This window comes from Oryx dammah, unplaced genomic scaffold (assembly GCF_014754425.2).
Source record: "Oryx dammah isolate SB20612 unplaced genomic scaffold, SCBI_Odam_1.1 HiC_scaffold_27, whole genome shotgun sequence".
Taxonomy (NCBI): domain Eukaryota; kingdom Metazoa; phylum Chordata; class Mammalia; order Artiodactyla; family Bovidae; genus Oryx; species Oryx dammah.
This window is the reverse complement of record NW_024070211.1, coordinates 50,019,625-50,041,430: the sequence shown is the minus strand read 5'-3', so window position 1 is coordinate 50,041,430 and position 21,806 is coordinate 50,019,625. Positions and strand designations below refer to the sequence as shown.

At 41.0% G+C, this 21,806-nt stretch overlaps 1 protein-coding gene across 2 annotated transcripts in view; it reads right to left on the bottom strand.

The window, feature by feature from the left end:
• ANKRD44 (ankyrin repeat domain 44) overlaps positions 1-21,806 on the bottom strand; it is a 310,656-nt gene that overhangs the window by 174,014 nt on the left and 114,836 nt on the right. For both annotated transcript variants that reach the window (XM_040228877.1, XM_040228878.1), the window contains exon 2: positions 12,074-12,157. In XM_040228877.1, the coding sequence (XP_040084811.1) occupies positions 12,074-12,157 (84 nt within the window). The remainder of the gene's footprint in view (positions 1-12,073; positions 12,158-21,806) is intronic.

Here is a 21,806-nt window from a genome sequence, read left to right as displayed (position 1 = left end):
TGGCATCTATGAAACACACACACGTATATAACTTTAAAGGTTTAAATAAAATCAGAGTATATAAAGACAAACATTTAAACTTCAGGACAGTAGTCCCTAGGGAGAGAGATAGGTGGGGAGGTGATGGGTCAGGAAGCCTAAAGAAACTTCAGCTCTGTTCATCTGATCCTAGTTGATGCCAGATGAGGGTGATTCAGTGGGAACAAAGCCATGTCCCAGCTCTAACGGAGCAGACACGCAAGCGGAGGGAAACAAACAGAAGACAAACAAATGCACTGAATACATGAGGCAGTGAAAGTGCTAGCAAGAGAGGTTAGAGGTGATGGAGGGAGGCCATTTTACAGAGGAAGTTTGGGGATGGTGCCTTCTCAGGAAAGGTGGTGCTAATGCAAAGACAAAAATGGCACAAGGAGCATGTGTTTATACGGGGAAAGCTCTTCAGCTGTAAAATTTCATTTTGTTTCTCTAAGTAAATCGGGTAAAATGTTAATATTTCTTCCATTACAGTAGTGGGCTCATGGTTATTTTCTGAATGTTCAAAATTTTTCATAATAAAACAAACAAGAAGATTAAAAAAAGGAAGAAGAAGAAAGCCCACTACCATCAGTTCTTCGAAGATTAGGAGGAAGGATGTCAGACATCTCCAGATACCTTCCAAATGGAATATCTTGAGCCTGTGACTACAGATCCTATTTCCTTAGGGATCCTGCATACATTGGGGCCCCCTAAGAAACAGCAATAACCCCAGCACTGGACATGCTCCTGGCCATTAGGTTATGCATGCTTGCCTGCTATTCCATCCACCTGCCCATCCACTAACTGATCTAGCTATCCATCCACCCATCTATCTTTACCTCCCAAATAAAACATCTGCCTGCTCAAACACCCTTATTTGAAAAGAAGAGGGCAGATGATAAAGAGACAATACAGCATATATGATTTAAATAGAGGGAAAGGCATCTGTACAAAGTAGATGGGGACACAAGATAGAAATCAACATGAAGCACTGATGACAAAAGACAGGACCCCTGAGATCTGGCGAGGAAAACACACAGTGTTTGTATCTGTGAGCCATGGAGATCTACCATTTACAACACGCTCCAATGTCACCTTGCTCCCTCCCCTCTCCCAAAGAAAGGGAAGGTATCTTAGTGATGTCATGCTCCCCCATGCACAGAAAATCAGGGAGCAAGGATGGAATCACAGCTGCATGGATACCTCAAACTCTTGTTTTGGAGAAAATGTAATTTGACTAAGAAAATGTGAGGAAGTATATGGGATGTCAGCTCTAATGCTACACCTCTAGCAGGTATTTAATCAATATTTGGTGAATGGATGAATGTATATGAGGTTGCCTCACAGTAATATTTTATAAATGATGTACTTTTTTGTACTCAGAGCATTACCCAAGTCACAAAATTCTTTCAAAAGTCATGGTTAGCCCCGACATCTCTCTCTTGTAATAAAACAATTATTTTTAGCCAACCATCTAATGAGGTTCTAGACAATACATAAGCAATCGTGTCCTTAGCAGAAGTGTCCTTGGGGTTGGGGGGTGGAATTCCCTTCTTCCACCTTTCTGCTATCTGAATTTGGATGTGATGGCTGGATCTCAAGCAGACATTCTGGACAATGAGATAGAAGCCACCTACCAAGGATGGTAGCACAAAAAGAGACAAAGGCTGGATCTTACCATCATTGAGCACAGGCATACCTCATTTTATTGTACTTTGTTTTACTGCATTTTGCAGATACTGAGGTTTGACTTTTTTTTTTTTTCTTGCTTTGTCTTTTACAAATTGAAGGTTTGTGGAAACTTTGAGTTAAGCAAGTCTACTGGTACCTTCTTTCCAACTGCATTTGCCCACTTCATGTCTCTGTGTCACATTTTAGCAATTCTCACAATATTCTGAAGTTTGCCACTATTTTTCTACTTGTAATGGTGATCTGTGATCAGTGACCTTTGATGTTACTATTGCAAAAAGATTATGACTCACTGAAGGCTCAGAAGATGGTTACCTGTTTTTTAGCAATAAAGTATTAAGGTATGTTGGGTGGCTCAGACAGTAAAGAATTTGCCTGCAATTCAGGAGACCAGGGTTCAATCCCTGGGTCTGGAATATCCCCTGGAGAAGGGAATGGCTACCCACTCCAGTATTCTTTCCTGGAGAGTTCCATGGACACGACTGAGCAACTAACACAATGCATTATTAAGGTATGTACACTGCTTTTTAGACATAATGCTATTGCACACTTTACAGACCACAGTACAATGTAAACATAAGCTTTATATGCACTAGGAATCAAAAATTTCATGTGACTTGCTTTACTGTGATACTCTCATTATTGTACTGGTAGGAAACCAAACCTGCATAGCTCTGAGCTATGCCTGTACTACGCTAGTCTTGGGTAGCCTATCTCTGAACTTGTACATTGGAAATAAATAAACTTCTATTTTATTCAAAATCACTTCATTTTAGTAAAATAAGCTTTTATTTACTATAAGTTACCATTTTCCTTTTATCAGTTTTCTCTCTAATGCGGCCAAATCTAATCCTAACATATATATATATATATGTGTGTGTGTGTGTGTATATATATATATGTGTGTCATTTCATCTCTCCAACCAAAATCTGATAAGAAGTTTGTTATCAAACTCATTTAATAGACAGGGAACTGAGCCAGAGTAGATTAACTGGCTCAACAACACACGGAACCCAAGACTTCTGCCTCGGACCTGAACCCAGTACTCTTTTCCCTAACCATAGTTGCATTTTCGTGTGATAGGGATTCATCATTGTTGTGCTTAGTTGCTCAGTCATTTCCAACTCTTTGCAATCCCATGGACTGTAGCCACACCAGGCTCCTCTGTCCATGGAATTTCCCAAGCAAGAATAGTGGAGTGGGTTGCCATTTCCTTCTCCAGGGGGAGCTTCCCAAACCAGGGATCAAACTGGTGTCTCCTGTGTTGCAGGCAGATTCTTTACCACTGAGCCACTGGAGAAGCCCCTTGATATGGATTATGTACCAATAAATAAGGGGCTTCTCTGCTGGCTCAGATGGTAAAGAATCCACCTGCAATGCAAGTGACCTGGGTTTGATCTCTGGGTTGGGAAGATTCCCTGGAGAAGGGAATGGCTACCTACTCCAGTATTCTTGCCTAGAGAATTCCAGGAACAGAGGAGCCTGGCAGGATACGGTCCATGGCATCACAAAGAGTCAGACATGACTGAGTGATTTTCACTTCACTTCACCAATAAATAAAGTATATCAAGCAGGAACATACAGAACAGTTTGTTGTGAAGGTGTTATATCAAAAATTCTGATTAGGTGCATATGGGAGGTAGGAAAGCCAGGAAGGAGTTTAGGAAGCGGGCTAAAGGAGAAGGTATACTGTACTACACTCAGGATGACTTCGGAAAGTACACAGCAACAAATCCACAACTGCCCTAGACTGACTGCCATGAACAACCGTTCAAGCAGGAAGTTGGCAACTGACTTGATTACAACCACCTATGCAACCTCCTGGGGAAAAATCCCATCCATCTCCCAGGCTTCCATCCTAATTATATAATATACGTTTAAGCTCTCTGCATTTCTTTTAAAATCAGTTACATAATATTATGTCTATAAAACTACAATTGGAAAGTCCTCTGGCTATCATAATTATATAGTTAGTTAACATTTGAAACCAAAAGGAATATATCCTTGGTAAAAATAAGAGCTGGCACAGTGAATTCATCTAAAATATATGTTATACCCTTTTAATTTGAGCATATCTTTTAAGAATAATCTGAATATATGGTTCCCTCTGCTCAATTCATTTTAAATGAGTTATCTTTTTTCAATAAAGCTTTAAATTTTTTATGATTATAACTATATTCTCATTATAAAAGAAATTAGAAAATAAAGAAGCCCAAAAGTACCTTGAAACTTTCACTTTTTATTCTAATTGAAACTACAAAAATTATTTTTCTGTATCTTATGATATGAAATGTTCATAAATATAACTAAAAAGACATGAAATTATATGGTATTGCCATCTAGAAGTACTACACAAAAAAACATCTTAATGACCCAGATAACATGATGGTGTGATCACTCATCTAGAGCCAGACATCTTGGAGTGCAAAGTCAAGTTGCCCTTAGGAAGCATCACTACGAACAAAGCTAGTGGAGGCAATGGAATTCCAGCTGATCTAGTTCACATCCTAAAAGATGATGCTATTAAAGTACTGCACTCAGTATGCCAGGAAAACTCAGCAGTGGCCACAGGGCTGGAAAACGTCAGTTCTCATTCCAATCCCAAAGCAAGACAGTGCCAAAGGATGTACAAACTACTGTGCAACTGTGTTCATTTCACATGCTAGTAAGGATATGCTCAAAATCCTCCAAGCCAGGCTTCAACAGTACATGAACTGAGAACTTCCAGATGTACAAGCTGGTTTTAGAAAAGGCAGAGGAACCAAAGATCAAATTGCCAACATTTGTTGGATCATACAGAAAGCAAGGGAATTCCAGAAAAACATCTACCTGTCTTACCTGCCTCCTGAGAAACCTGTATGCAGGTCAAGAAGCAACAGTTAGAACCAAACATGGAGCAACAGACTGGTTCCAAATTGGGAAAGGAGTACATCAAGGCTGTATATTGTCACCCTGTTTATTTAACTTATATGCAGAGTACATCATGTGAAATGCTGGGCTGGAAGAAGCACAAGCTGGAATCAAGACTGCTAGGAGAAAAATGAATAACCTCAGATATGCAGATGACACCACCTTTATGGCAGAAAGCGAAGAGGAACTAAAGAACCTCTTGATGAAAGTGAAAGTGGAGAGTGAAAAAGCTGGCTTAAAACTCAACATTAAGAAAACTAAGATCATGGCATCCAATTCAATCACTTCATGGAAAATAGATAGGGTAAAAGTGGAAGCAGTAGGAGATTTTATTTTCTTGGGCTCCAAAATCACCTTGGACAGTGACTGCAGCCATGTAACTAAAAGATGCTTGCTCCTTGGAAGGAAAGCTATGACAAACCTAGACAGCATATTAAAAAGCAGAGACATTACTTTGCTGACAAAGTTCATATAGTCAAAGCTATCGTTTTTCCAGTAGTCATGTACAGATGTTGGAGTTGAACCATAAACAAGGCTGAGTGCTGAAGAATTGATGCTTTTGAATTGTGGTGCTGGAGAAGACTCTTGAGAGTCTCTTGGACTGCAAGGAGATCAAATCAGTCAATCCTAAGGAAATCAACCCTGAATGTTCATTGGAAGGACTGATGTTGAAGTTGAAGCTCCAACCCTTTGGCCACCTGATGTGAAGAGCCGAATCATTACAAAAGACCCAGATGCTGGGAAAGAATGAGGGCAGGAGGAGAAGGACGCACTGAGCATCCCCCAGAGGACAATTAAGAATGATGCTAACCAGACCTGCCTTCACACATCGTAAAGGGCTGGGAAGGCACATCACTGCAGCCTGCTCAGAGCCCTCTGGAGTTCATGAATCATTCTCTACAGGACATAGGCCATGGCTTCCAAACCACAGCCCCACATCCTGGGCAGTGGTCCAACAAAGAAGCGGGGAATGTGACAGTACTGCCAGGCATATGCTGAGAGGTGAGCACCTACCCTCAGGACAAAAACACCCGTCCCAGAGCTGTGAAGGGGCCTGCAGTCTACCCACCGGCGAGGGAGCCAGAAGTGCTGTTCACACTTCCATAACATGGGTCACTGCTCTCCCCAGAACCCTGGGTCGTTTGCTTCAGGACTGTGCTTTGGATTTCCAGATCAGGTGGCCAGAGAAACCTTAACTTCCAAATATTTGCTGATCCACAGTTAACAAAACGGTGGCCTGCAAGCTGGATTTGGCCCACAGATGTGTTTTCTTTGGCCTGAAAGATGTTGGATCCGTTTTTTGGAATAAGCCTTGAACAATTTAGAGATTTCCTGTATTTTCTCTTAAAAACTTAAGTATGGGCCACACCAAGCCTGTATTCTTGTGCAGAAACATTCAGTGAGAGCTGAGCGGGTCATCACCCCCAGTGACAGTACACCTCTGTATTTATGGGACTGTGCTCTGGGGGTTGTCCCTGACCCTTGCCTGTAGCCTCCTTACTCCCAGCAGTTCCTGATTTAGGTCTAATTTAGAGGGTCTCCAAAGCTAACAAAACAACTCACATCTTTATCCCCATATAAAATTCCTTATTTAAAAAAGAGAAAAAAAATCAAGATATCTGTAGGTGAAGGAAAATACACAAAAGTCTAGAAGCTTAAAACCTGTGCTATATAGTTTGTATTTGTCATGTTCTCATGACATGATAGAAGCTGAGAGAAGTTTAAAAAGGCTGTTAAATTTATCACTCAAAATTCTTTAGGTAGAGTCAGATTACATCCTTCCGGATGGATTCAAAATACTATTTTTAAAAGAAACAGTGCAAATGTCCAGTTATAAAGTAAATAGGTCATGGGGATGTAATGTACAGCATAGTAACCTTAGTTAAAAATACTGTATTGCACATTTGAAAGTTGCTAAGAAAGTCTATCTTGAACGTTCTAATCATAAGAAAAATGTTTTTGTAACTATGTATGGTATTTTTTGTAGGTATGGTAACACACACATGAGAACAAATTATAAATTTATTATTGACAATTTGTCTGTTTATTGAAAAAATCCTCTCATCATATAATATTGATACAGTTTCTTTTTATCACTTGGATCTCGAGATTGGCAGGTCACCATCCCCTGAATTAATGCCCATAGTCAAGATTCACAGCTTTAATGCTTCCTCCCCTTTTTTCACTATAAGTACTTTGCCAACATAATGTTAGCTTTCATCTCAAGATTTATTCTAGTAGATGCACTCATCGTCCCTTCCTACCCTGGAAGTGAAGACAGTAAGCAAAATGCACCAATATACTGGGTTGGCCAAAACGTTTGTTCAGGGTTTTGTAAGATCTTACAGAAAAACCTAAATGAACTTTTTGGCCAACCCAACACCAAGGCCAGATCCCCTATTGTGGCAAATGATAAACATTAATTGCTTGGCAAAATCATTTATTTTTTGTATAAAATAGATGCATTAAAATAATCAAGCCGGGGACAACGCAACTGTAAAAAGGCATTTTAAAAACTATTATAACAAAATAAAATTGAATATGCACTGGCAATTAGTTGATACTAAGGAACTATTGCAAATTTTATTTAGTATGACAAAGATTTTGTATGTGTGTATATTCATATCTGTTACTGCTAGTTTTAAAAAGAAATAAACTCCAGGGGTTTGCTATCATGGGACTTACAAATCTTAGAATTGTAGTCTTTCACCGTTTTAAGAGGCTGTAAACATCACCGAGTCCAGGCATGGAAAGAAGATTTTAATTTACAGGCCAATTTAAATTTAACAGTGCTGTCACGAGAAGAAATGTGAGTCTTTAAGACTGAGAGCGGGGAGAAAGGTCATGAACCATTAGCAATACTGGCCAAGGACACAAAACAGGAAAGTGGGGCCGTGTATGTTACTACCAGTGGTCACCTCTAGAACCTCTAGTCTAACGGTCTTTCAAAGAGTTTATTATTTGTTAAGTCAACTCATTACGTCTTTAGACAGCTCTATGAAGTTCTTTCTTTTATTTTGGCCTGAAATCTTATTTTTTGCAGCTTACAATGATGTGACATATAAGAAGAGCTCCAGTTTAATTTGACAGTGCTTGGACTATTTCAGATATTTCTCTCGTCTTTCCCAAGTCTAAAACATCATTCCTCACTGGGCATGGTTCCCTCCCTGTCTTTACCATTTGCCATTGACAAGCCCCAGTTTGTCTCTGTCGTTATTTCAGTGTGGTGTGCAGTAAATGGTCTGCTGATGTCATGTTGTCATAGCATAATCCCAAAAATGTCTTTATTGAGTTCAAATTTTGGTTTTCAGAATCTCTACATTCATTTAGACTTCAGATGCTCTACCTCAATTTAACTAGTTGGATAGAAGCTTCTAAATCTTTCTATTATCAGCCACATATGGGTCAACTTTAATGGATCTCTCAGAACATATAACTATCTTCCCACATTTCTAGGCTCTGGCATGCCAGCAACCAGGGAAACCACAAAGAGATTCAGATGACCCTTCCTGATTGTTCCATGGCTCCTCAAATCCATCTATGAATTTTCAATCTTAGGAAGAGAATTTTTAATCTTAAAACTGAGAACAGAGGGCAACTAAGCCAGAACAATCTGGCTACTTGCCCAGAACTATCTTTCCACCATTGTCCTTGTTGAAAAATAGACAGGCTTCCCTGATGGCTCAGTGGTAAAGAATTAGCCTTCCAATGCAAGAGACATGGGTTTGACCCATGATTCAAGAAGATACCACATGCCATGAAACAACTAAGCCTGTGAGCCACAACTACTGAGCCTGTGCCCTAGAGCCCACACTATGCAACAAGAGAAGCTACTGCAATGAGAAACTTGCACACCGACACCAGTGAGTAGCCCTGCAGCAATGAAGACCCAGCACAGCCAAAAGTAAAAAAATAATAAGTTTTTAAAAATTAACATAGGCAACCACAAATTGGCTCAACATAAGTAATAAAGCAGGTTTAGTCATTCACTCAACATATGTTGCAAGGACTGGACTGGGCCACTGAGCAAATGAGAATGAGTAGCATATAGCAGTCATGTCATCAAACACACAGTTTCTCAAAAGTAAAACACAGACATAAATAACTCAAGTAAAGTGATCAGTGAGGTACAAAGAGCTAAGGGATTTGGGAGGTGGAAGAGAAGGCAGCAAAAAGGAAGTTGAAAGTTAGGCCAACTTAACAGAGGAAGGATCAATAGTAGGCCTGAAAGGACAAGTGGGATCAAAACAGTGGAGAAGTGAGAAAAGAATAAATAGCAGTAGGTTGAGTAATTCCATTTGGTTGATGCATATTGCTATTGGGAAATAAAGTCTGGAAAAACACAAAGAGGCAAAGCTGAATGAGACTCTTCTTCTATCAGGATCAGTTAATCAAAGCATATTTATACCAAAGAACAGGCAACCCATCAAAAGGTACAGAAAGATGAAGAAGAAAAAAGAAAGCAAAAAAGTCAGAGCCTAGAGCAGAAAAGAAAAATTAAGTGACTAAACAGGGATAAAGAGAGAAAAGCAAAGGATGAGAAGGGAAGACAAAAACTGTCTTCTCGCTAGCAAGAGGTGCTTCCTTGATTTACTTCCCCTCCTTGATACTGAAATGTCTGGGAGCAGCCACTCTTCTATCCTAAAATGAATCTTTGGGCTTAGATTTCTAATCCAGATTTATCTTCCATCTCCCTATGCCCTTTGTTAACGATCCCTTCCCCTAAACTGTCTAATCCACCGCCAGCAGTCATTGTGACTGATCCCGAAGGAATGCCGACCAAGGAAAACCACTGAAGAGGACAGCTCAGTGTCTGCAACATACTTGATAACAGAGTAGAGGAGCAAATGATCCTTATACTCACCTGAGGAAGGGAAAGGGGGGTGTGAAGAGGGAGGCTATAAGAGGGATGAGTGGAGGAAAGGGTCTGTGGACCCAGAAGAGCCACACGATCAACCTAAGAACTCAGGCTCCTCTTAGGCTTGTTTATTCACTCATTTAACCACTCACTCATTCATTCATCCATTCCTCTCTCTCTCTACCCCACCCTTCTCTGCTGTCACATCCAACAGCTGCCCCACATCCAACAGCAACCACAAAGCACTTCCCACAGCAGCCTCAGTTTATACCTCACTTCATTAGTCCCTCATGATTAACACAGGCCCCTAAATAGTGCCCCACATTTTCCATTTCAGAAATACGATATGGTATGATTTCTCACTTGTTGCCTTCTCTGCCACGTTGTAAGCTCACAAGGGAAAGAGCTATCTTTTCAACTGCTGTATCCCCAGCGCCTTACACAGGATCCAAACTCAGTAATTAACTATCAAATTAACGACATACTACACACGACTAAGAGGTATCACTTGAATTACCTAAAGTTCTCTAAAACCAGAAATTGGTGTAGCCAAGACAGCAACTTGTTCCCCAAAGTCACTGTTCTCTGACACTCTGGGGACACAATTACACTCACTTCCCAACCTCTTCTGTAGTTAGCTGTGGCATGGGATGAGTTCTGGGCAGTTGGATGCGAGTAGAAGTGATTATGCCACAGCCAGGCTGTCCCATAAAATCCTCCCAGGCTTTGCCTCCACATTCTTTTTTTCCCTTCTTGTTGGAATGTTGACACACCCCTTGAATGACCTTAGAAGCTACATGCTGATACCTGGGACTCTAGGTAGAAAAGAGCCACCGCTCTAATCTGCTCATAAGAGAACTAAACATCTCTTATGTTTGAGCCATCTTGGTGTTACAGCAGTTAACCTCCCCTAATCTTTACCAGCTAGCAGCTGTTTGTCACTTTCCTAAGGAGAAATTAAAGGCTTTCAGAGGACAGTACACTCTTTCTTGGTACACAGGACAGACAAAAGTCCTGCTTGTTGATGATTATCAGGGAAGATAGTAACCTTGCCTTGGGCTGGCCTGGGTGTGGCCCACAACACAGAATAGGCTGGATGAATTCTGGTGGTGTCAGAACACAGATGATCAGCTTGCTTGCCTCGCCTCCTCTCAGAAGTATAGGGCCCCATGGGCCCTAGACAAATGCCCAGTTGCCTTCTCAAGTACTCTGGCCCTGACCTCATCTGTGCTTACCTGGCTAAAATGTCACAGCACATTGCTCTGCTGTTGTCAGTGCCTGCTGGGGAGAAACCGCCAAGAGCTTTTTCAAAAAGCCACAACAACCTACGTTGCCACAGAACAATGGGTGGCAGTGATGACTCGCCTTCTGAATAAAACATGTGGCGGAGCGGACAGAGATGCAACCTCAGACAGAATGCATTTCCTGGTGGCAAAGCTCTTCTTGCACCGTAGATGTGTCTGAGTCTGTTGTTTCTCCTGAATACTTGGGACTTCAAAGAGAACTCCTCTCCCTGACAGACTGGAGCATGTAGGTAATTGCATTACATTAAGAGAATTAGTAGCACGAAATATATATAATTGCTTGTTCAATCTAGGCCTAGGAAACTATTAAAAGGATGAATTATTGACTAACTCTTTCACTTTTCCTTATTGCAGGTTTATGTCAAGAACTTCCAGATTCAGTGGTTCTTAATCTTTAGGGGATCATGAACCCTTTTAAGAGTTTGATGAAATGCCTTGACCCTTTCATTAAACAAAATGTCCACAAGTGCACGCACATATTATATTACGTATGATTTCAGGGTACACACAGGATGCCAAGTTCATCCACTCATTCCAGGTTCATGGACCCTCTGGTGCAGAGGGCAGAAAATTTTCCCTCCAAAGGGCCAGAGAGTAAATATTTTGGGCAGGCCACATACTGTCTTTGTCACAGCTACTCAACTCTGCTCCTGCAGTAGGAAAGCTGTCCTTTCCGTGTTCCAAACAAACTTAATTTGTAGATATCAAAATTTGAATTTCATACAATTTTCCTAAGTCACAAAATATTCTTTTTTTTCATTCTTTTTTCAGCCATTTAAAAAATTAAAACCATTCCTAGCCAGTAGCTTGTACAAAACAGGTGACAAACCATAGTTTGTCAACTCCTATTTGTAAGGCATGGGTTCTCTAGAACAAAGTTTCTATCTCTATTTTCACTAACTTCTAACTGAAACTTCACATTTCTTCACATTATGAATGCAGGCAGCAAACCTTAGTATTGGCAGAAATCATAGGCACATTCATGCCACGTTACAGTGGTGGCAGGTAACACAAAATATTGATCAGGCTCATCATTATTTTTAGATTATAGCCATTATTAGATCTCCTACTGTATCTTGCCATTTAAATGTGCTGATAAACACATATATGAAAATTTTGATTCAATAACTATATTTCAAAATAATTGATTTCCATTTGAATCCTATATATTTTATTTAGAGCATTTCAAAACAGAATTCTGAGAAGTGGGCCAGGGCTTTCACCAGACACCAAAAAGGTCCATGGCACAGAAAAGGTCAAGAGGGTCTGGGGAGGCAAAGCCAGAGCATCTCCTACCAGAGCATTCACATCTTCTGTTTTGTGGATGAGCATCCGTATCTCCTCTGGATCACCGCTGAAGATTGCTTGGACCAGTGGTGGCTGTAAACACAGGAGAACTGGAATTAGAACTATAATTAAGTAACTGGATTGCACTCAGATGCAGATGGCTAGAAGATCTATTCCCCAAAAGTTTATTCAACAATTATCAATTGGCAGACAAAGATGAACATGGCTTGGGTCCACCCTTGCTCAAAGTCCAGCAGGGAAGTTATTTGCATCAAGAAATAACTATAATATGATTTGAAAGCCATGACAGACAGTCACATCTAATCTGGGGCTATGAGTGTAACACAAAAATCACCACTAATTGAAAATGTCCTTGGATGGTCCTTAAATTACCTATCCAGAAAACTACCAAATCTGTGTTTTTGTGCATAGGGTCCCCTGCCATTCCCCAGCTTCTCTTTAGACAATGCTCCCTGGACCTTTTAAACGATTCTGTTCCTAGAGGATGTTTAGTTCAGTTCAGTTCAGTTGTGTCCGACTCTTTGCAACCCCATGAATCACAGCACGCCAGGCCTCCCTGTCCATCACCATCTCCCGGAGTTCACTCAGACTCACGGCCATCGAGTCCATGATGCCATCCAGCCATCTCATCCTCGGTCATCCCCTTCTCCTCCTGCCCCCAATCCCTCCCAGCATCAGAGTCTTTTCCAATGAGTCAACTCTTCTCATGAGGTGGCCAAAGTACTGGAGTTTCAGCTTTAGCATCAGTCCTTCCAAAGAAATCCCAGGGCTGATCTCCTTCAGAATGGACTGGTTGGATCTCCTTGCAGTCCAAGGGACTCTCAAGAGTCTTCTCCAACACCACACTTCAAAAGCATCAATTCTTCGGCACTCAACCTTCTTCACAGTCCAACTCTCACATCCATACATGACCACAGGAAAAACCATAGCCTTGACTAGATGAACCTTAGTCGGCAAAGTAATGTCTCTGCTTTTCAACATGCTATCTAGGTTGGTCATAACATGTTTCTGGCCTCCTGAATGCTTGCTTTTTTGTCAAAGTTTGGAAAAGCCTTTAAATCATTTCCCTAACACTTCCCATAGCTTAGCCAATGAGCACTGAGTGTTGTAGAAGTGATTATTTTCCCATCTATTCAAAGTAAGTGGTATAACGGTGGGGTGGGGAGAAGAAAGGAGGCCTTACTGAACATGTATCATTGAACTCACCTACATTAAACAAGCCCAACATGTGGTAGAAGGATTTATAAACTTGATGGAAAGCCAGCTGAAAGAAAAACTGGCTCTGCTTGGGTGGTAGGGTGAAAAGAGTGTCCAGAAAAGCTTCATGGAAGGCACCTTCATGAATGCCTGTGAGTTTGCAAAGAGGAGGAAGGATATGGTGGCCAGGGAATCAGACTGTGGAGAGGTGTGGATATGCAAAGAGCCTGATATGTTAGAAATGCTGCCATCAACCTGGTGACCAGGGTGTGGGAGAAAAGAGCAAAAGAGGTGGGCTCTGGGGTTGGTGTTGGGCTCGCCACCTGGTGAAGGATCCAGTTCAAAGCCAGTTCTGCCGTTTGCCAGTTACATGTTGAGCCCATTTCCTGTGTGTAATCTGGGGCCAAACATGATCTTTGTTGTTCAACCCATCAAAGGGTTGGTTTTAGGAACAACTGAGATAATAGATAGGAAAACCTTCCATAACCCCACATGCTGCATGCTAATCCGCTTCAGTCGTGTCTGACTCTTTGCGACTCCATGGACTGTAGCCCACCAGGCTCCTCTGTCCATGGGATTCTCCAGGGAAGAATACTGGAGTGGGTAGCCATACCCTCCTCCAGGGGATCCTTCCTGATGCAGGGAAGGAATCCAGGTCTCTTATGTCTCCTGCATTGGCAGGTGGGTTCTTTACCACTAGCGCCACATGGGAAGCCATACAACCCTATCCAAATAACAGATGTTTTCACTAAGAAATGTTTATGATGTCAATATGGAGTATTTGACAATTTTTTTTCCAAAGTTTAAAACCTTGGTAATAACACACATGCACACACAACGCACATATATTTACTTATAAGTTTTGGAAATACTTTAGTCCTAGCAGGCAGTTGGATGGTGGCAGTTTCCCAAACTTGTCTGATCGTAAGTATCACCTAAGATGCTTACTAAAACAATATTCCCAGATCCTTTCCCTGGAGATTCTGGGCTGGGGTCAGAGAACCCAGGCTTCTAATAATCACACACTTAGTTATTGGGAACTGTGAGCACTGACCTAAAGTGACATGGTTAGAATTATCTGCCTCAATCTCTATGTAATCTATATGAAATTCCAAGTCCTGACTTTCTCTACAAACTTTCTTTTCTATTTTTTACCTTCCTGTTGCCTTTCTTGCACGTTTTGATGATGTTCCTTGTTATTTGAGGGGACCAATATAAGTACTGTCAGTAGAAAATGGAAGGATTTCTTAAGGAAACATTATATTTTAAAAAATGTTAGGGACTTCCCTGGTGGCCCAATGGTTAAGATTCTGTGCTCCCAATACAGGGGACACAGGTTCGATCCCTGGTCGGGAAACTAAGATATCTCATGATGCAGGGTGTGGCAAAAAAAATATATTAAATTGCAGATAAGTATTACCACCTGTCAGGAATTTGTCCACAGTTTTCCCTCTGCCATCAAAGTTTCCAGCAAGTAGACAGATGTATATCTCTTTTTGGTCCCAAATACTCTCCTAATCCTACTTTCTTGCCAAGGTGTCTGATTCAAAGATAGTTTCTCAAATTACCAACAATTAAGTAGCAGGAAAGAAGTCTTGAAAAGAATGCAAGTTTGACCAGTTGGTGTGAGCTGGCACTCTGCCCAAGATAATAAGTTGCTTCCCTACACTTGCTGACTACCTGCCACATCTCCAGACACCCTGCCTCATGGCAAGGACCATATTTCAAGTAAAACAGACAGTCATACAAAGTCAGAATTTCAACAAAAATATCTGACTCTGGCATATCTACTTCATAATTCTCTATCTGCTGTGCCTATTGCCAAATGCTTGTGCATATTTTTCTGCCCTTTCGAACCTTAAGAGAAAGCAAACACCAAACCCCAATAACCGAGGAATGACAAGCAGAGGCAGATGAGATTTTAGTGTTGAGTCAACAGTGATCAGTCAACAGTTGAGAAGTTAAGATTCTGAGAAACAAACCCACCCCAGTTTAATGCACCACTGGTTAGTCACTTTAAGGAAACCCAACCAGATAAGCAAAGCTTTGCTTCACTCTTGAGCGAAAGAATGCACGCAGATATTCAGTCCTCACACCACTCAAGAAAGGAAAGGGTTCCAAGCTATGGCTGGAATGTACCCAAGGAGAGCCACCCTGCAAAGCTGCCCGACAAGGATGCCAGCACAGCCCTCAGCAGGGAGTGGCGTGTGGAGCTTTCCAAACACTTCCAGGCCCAGTCCCTGAGACCCACTGGAAGGTTATCATCAATGCAGAGAATTCCCAGCCGAAAATAGTATGCATACTTCCTCAATGCCTCCCAGTCTCACTCTGCTAAAAGTAGCTTTGGGGAGTATTATCAATGCTCAGAATTCCTAGTATCCATTGGGAAGAAGCTGACAACTGTAACTCTTTCAGTCACATGTAGACATGAATAAACCCACATATCCATGGCTACATTTTGCCCATGTATGTACTCATATGCATCTACATTCACGTCTGTACGCACAGAGATACATGCTGATGGACACACAAATCCCTCCCACTCCCTGTGGAATAGGAAAGTGCCAGTTCGCCAAAGTCTTGCTAACTGGACATTTCTGCCCCAGCCGGGCTGTGTGGCCACTGTGACATCATTGTTTTCACAACTGTGAATCCAGGCACTATGAGATTCCAAATCAGAACTTCACACAGATGCTTTGCCATGTGTTTGCATGGATGAAGTTCTTGAACTAAATTTCTGTAACTCTTGAGCTAGTGGTACTTCTCTAAAAAAAAAAAACACAAAAAACAGTACAGGCATTTCTTTTTTTCTCTACACTTCCGAATAAAACACACCCATATAACACTCTGACATTCCCTTTTGTTGGGATTTTAATTGGATCCTACTGTTTTATGTTTCCCTAGCATATTAAAAAGCAGAGACATTACTTTGCCAACAAAGGTCCGTCTAGTCAAGGCTATGGTTTTTCCAGCGGTCATATATGGATGTGAGAGATGGACTGTGAAGAAAGCTGAGTGCCAAAGAATTGATGCTTTTGAACTGTGGTGTTGGAGAAGACTCTTGAGAGTCCCTTGGACTGCAAGGAGATCCAACCAGCCCATCCTAAAGGAAATCAGTCCTGGGTGTTCTTTGGAAGGAATGATGCTAAAGCTGAAACTCCAATACTTTGGCCACCTCACGTGAAGAGTTGACTCATTGGAAAAGACCCTGATGTTGGGAGGGATTGGGGGCAGGAGGAGGAGATGACAGAGGATGAGATGGCTGGATGGCATCACCAACTCGATGGACGTGAGTTTGAGTAAACTCCCGGAGTTGGTGATGGACAGGGAGGCCTGACATGCTGCAGTTCATGGGGTCGCAAAGAGTTGGACAGGACTGAGCGACTGAACTGAACTGAACTGAGGCAAACACTTGCCTTGAGAATAAATATTTGGGAAAAGATACATCTAAATTCTGTCTCTATTACATGATTTTAAGAAAGAGGGAATATTCTAATTATAGTACTCTTGTTCATAAACACCAAGTACTTATACTCTGTTGACTATTTATTTGGAAATCACTGTATCTTTTGCCTTGACCTTGACAGGGCCTTCCATGCAAAAGAACAGAGTCCCAAGCCTTGGCATGAACAAGACTTTTTTTTAGAAGTTTCACCCATTTCAATGCTAGCATATACAAAATACAAGTGCTTTGTGTGCAAATTTGAATAAATACATTTTTAACAAGGGTCAGAGTTGTGAAAAACAAATAGTGGCAGGAAAAAGAGAAGATTCTGATGTCATGAAACCACTGGTTATCAATCCCTAAAGAAATTTAAATTCTTAAAAAGAGATTTGCAGCTTCAGTTACCAGAATTGTTTTAGCATGTTTAGCAGCTGTAGACTGGAAATGATTTCCATGTGCTGTGGATACTGGCACAGCCCCTCATGTAGATTCAGAAGGATACTTCCTGGGCTTGCTTAACCAATGGCACAAGTAGGGGTCAATATTCAGATGGTACCTTTCCTTGTCTTTCAATACCACCAACTACCAGCACTCTACTGGTAGAAGAGTGAACTTGCCAGAAGTGTGAACAGCTGCTTTCTAGAGGTGACTGTCTGCCAGCCTGATGACATTTGACCCCTCTAAGACAGAAGAGCAGAGCAGAAGCCCCTTGAATTTGGCAACCATTATGAACAATGTGGCCACTGCTGACATTAGGAACTAAAAATTTATCCGCAAAAAGCCACTTTCACTTTCACTACCCACATCCCCTATCAGACCACCCACTACAGTATTTTTCTATTTTATTCTCAGTCTTTGAGAACAAATGAGGAAAATATCCAATTCCCAAATATAAGACGCTAAGTCAAATAATGTACTGACAACAGTATTCTCAAACTGTGAAGCAGAGTAACAATTCCACTAGGGGGAGCAAGAAGGTAATTTGTTACCTGGGAGGTAAGAGTAAATATTCAAGTTGTGTGATTAAGGTAGCTGGAGGATCCGTTTTATTCAAGACATGAAAGGATTGAAGCTTCTGGGAGAGTTCTTAGAAATAAGTAAATACAACCTGCATTACACGCCAAAACAAAAATTTTTTAAACTTTCCTATTGATCCCTGAGGGTCCAGGTTTTTAGGAAGAATAAAGCTATATAAAACCCAGGTGTTAAAGAATTATTTTCTTCATGTACAAAATCCAATTATTTCCTCAACTGCACTTTTTACAAGTGCTGCTAGTGGTATCAGATATGCCACTGGCTTAGGAATAAAGTTCACCTATGAGGAAAGCACAGTTGACTTGAAGGATCCACTCCGTCCTGTCTTGCAATGACAGATGCCCATTGGTTAGCACTCTGCAAAATCTTCTATTGAAACTAACAATTTGATTTTAGCTAAAACCACTGTATAGTGCATTTCACTTTGTCAGAGCTGCATATTCTTTTCTAATATGTTGGCTTTGAAGATAAGCAGAGTGATAGAGGCTGTCGCTGAGCATCTGAAAATATAGCCCATGGTAGGAAGTCCAAGAAGATGCTCAGCATTACATTCCAAGTTGTTGGCGTGCTGTTTGTCTTTTTCTGATTAGACTGAATAAGTAAAGATTCCAAGTCTAAATGAAAACATCTTGCATTCTAATCAAGAGTGAGTTTTGGGAATCAATCAACAGCCAAGAGGGAAAAATGATATTCCTAAACATCTGTCCACACTTAAGTATTCTGAGTATAGTATGTCATTAAAGCAGGATGGGAGCATGTTATTAGTAGCTAATAGCTGATATAGCAATAATCTGACCATGTGAAACCATCAACTTATATGAACATGCTGAAACACTTCATTAGGTAACAACTGGTTTTTGTGTGAGGCAGTGCTTGCATTTTTACAAAAGGATAATAAAAATTTGCTCGAGTCACTAGATTTAATGGACAGAACTTGTTAGCTCTATTCATGTGGGTCCTGCCTGCTGTGTGATCTGCTGACAGAGTGCCATTGAGTGCTTCTTGAATATAGATCACTCCTTACTCAGGGAGAAGTTCACTCCATCACAGAAAGACAATGATGATCGTTAAAGCAAAATCTGTTTCCCTTAAGAACTGTACAAAATATACTGAGTCCTCATAAACATTTTTAATGCAAGACTACATGACTGAAAATGTCTCCTACAAACTCTGCCACAAAGTGTCTATAATATTTCCAATTTTTTATTAAAAACAGAAAAAAGCATAAAACTCAAAGTATTGGTAATACTCTATTGTAGAGATATATTAACTTTACACTTGTGAAAGAAGAACTACAGTTAATCAGAAAATGGAAAAATTAATTTATCCATCCTTTTCCAAAATGATTATGACACGTAGGCATTGACTATGATATAATTATTCAAGGACCAATTATTCAGTTTCTGGAACATTCATTTCCTTTGCCTCACCTTCCTTTCTTGAGATCCTCCTTAAAGAGAGATCTCTCTGCTCTTTAAGAGTGCTTATTAGCACCTTCACCAGAGGAACGCTGGCTGGAGGAAAAATGAAACCCAAGCATGTCAACTTTGCTACTAGATACTTACAAAAGGTCAGGTAAAAGGAAATGATGAAACAACAGTAACTGTAAGCTTGAAATCTGGAAGTAATGTTGATTTTTACAGACCTGAGATCTCTCTCTCTTCTGCCACAGGAGGGAGACTCATGTATGGTATCAGAGAGACTTTGAGTTAACTCTTAGCCATGGTTCCCTCATCTATAATATAGGGTCATGCGATGATGATGGCTCTGGTTTATAGATGAGGAAACCACAAGCAAGGCTCCAACAGTACATGAACCGAGAACTTCCAGATGTTCAAGCTGGATTTAGAAGAGGCAGAGGAACCAGAGATCAAATTGCTAACATCCGTTGGATCATAGAAAAAGCAATAGAGTTCCAGAAAAACATCCATTTCTGCTTCGTGGACTACACCAAAGCCTTCAACTGTGTGGATCACAACAAACTGTGGGAAATTCTGAAAGAGATGGGAATACCAGACCACCTTACCTCCCTCCTGAGAAATCTGTATACAGGTCCAGAAGCAACAGTTAGAACTGGACATGGAACAACAGACTGGTTCCAAACAGGTAAAGGAGTACGTCAAGGCTGTATATTGTCACCCGGCTTATTTAACTTATATGCAGAGTACATCATGAGAAACACTGGGCTGGATGAAATACAAGCTGGAATCAAGACTGCTGCAAGAAATATCAATAACCTCAGATACGCAGATGACACCACCCTTATGGCAGAAAGCGAAGAACAACTAAAGAGCCTCTTGATGAAAGTAAACAAGGACAGTGAAAAAGCTGGCTTAAAACTCAACATTCAAAAAACTAAGATCATGGCATCTGGTCCCATCACTTCATGGCAAATAGATGGGGAAACAATGGAAAGAGTGACACACTTTATTTTCTTGGGCTCCAAAATCACTGCAGATGGTGACTGCAGCCATGAAATTAAAAGATGCTTGCTCCTTGGAAGAAAAGCTATGACCAACCTAGACGCATATTAAAAAGCAGAGACATTATTTTGCTGCCAAAGGTCCATCTAGTCAAAGCTATGGTTTTTCCAGTAGTCATGTATTGGTGTTAAGAGTTGAACCATAAAGAAAGCTGAGCGCCAAAGAACTGATGCTTTTGAACTATGGTGTTGGAGAAGACTCTTGAGAGTCCCTTGGGCTGCAAGGAGATCCAACCAGTCCATCCTAAAGGAAATCAGTCCTGAATATGCATTGGAAGGACTGATGCTGAAGTTGAAGCTCCAATCCTTTGGCCACATGATGCGAAGAACCAACATGGAAAAGACCCTGATGCTGGGAAAGACTGAAGGCAGGAGGAGAAGGGGTTGGTGAAGGATGAGATGGTTGCATGGCATCACCAACTGGATGGACATGAGTTTGAGAAAGCTCTGGGAGTTGGTGATGGACAAGGGAAGCCTGGTGAGCTACAGCCCATCAGTCACAAAGAGTCGGACATGACTGAGCGACTGAACTGAACTGAACTGAGCCATTTTATAAGATACGTTTAAGAAATGACATAACATATGCCATATCTCCTGTACAAGGCCAATGCTCAATAAAAAATAGTGATTAGTGTTGATTTTTAAGGTAATAAGCTCAAAAACTTTCACAGAAAAGTGCATGGGATTCAGGAAGATTTCCTTAAAAATTACAGAGCAAATAAGTAAAGTTAGGATTATAATCCACTTAAGACCACCAGTAAAGCAGAGGGACCCTTCATACTGGGGAAAAAAGTGTTTATTTACAGGAAAGGGAGAAAGAACCACACTGAGTCTGATTTGGCCTTTGTTATCCTGGGCAACCTCAAAAATGCTGCACAGACTCACTGTACTCAGAGGTCTAATCTATAAAACCAAAATAACAGCGACTCACCTGAATAATACATCATCTCTCTTGACTCATCCAGCTGCGCCCCATATTTATGTCTTCTGGATGGGACATGAACCTTTACTGTTTAAGGTTATTATAAACAAACATGGTTTCACTTTCCTTTATATTTTCCTAATGGTCATAAAGGAGATTAATTCCCTGTTTGGAGCTGTGAAGGGGGGGTCAAGTGATTTGCCTGTTAGTGGCAAAGTTGAGACTAGAATTTAGTTTTCCAGATTCTCTCAGTTCAGTACTTTCTCTCTCACATGTCATATTAATACAATAAATATAAAATAAATATATTATATATAAGACTTCCCTGGAGGCTCAGATGGTAAAGCATCTGCCTACAATGCGGGAGACCCGGGTTCGATCCCTAGGTCAGGAAGATCCCCTGGAGAAGGAAATGGCAACCCACCCCAGTACTCTTGCCTGGAAAATCCCATGGACAGAGGAGCGTGGTAGGCTACAGTCCATAGGGTCGCAGAGTCGGACACGACTGAGCAACTTCACTTTCACTTTCCCAAAAATAGTTGGAATAATCCTCCCACTCACTAGCAGGGTTTTGGCTGGGTTTGAGTCCCAGCCATGAGGGTTCCAGTCCCAATCTGAGCTAAATGGTTTCATGTCTGGT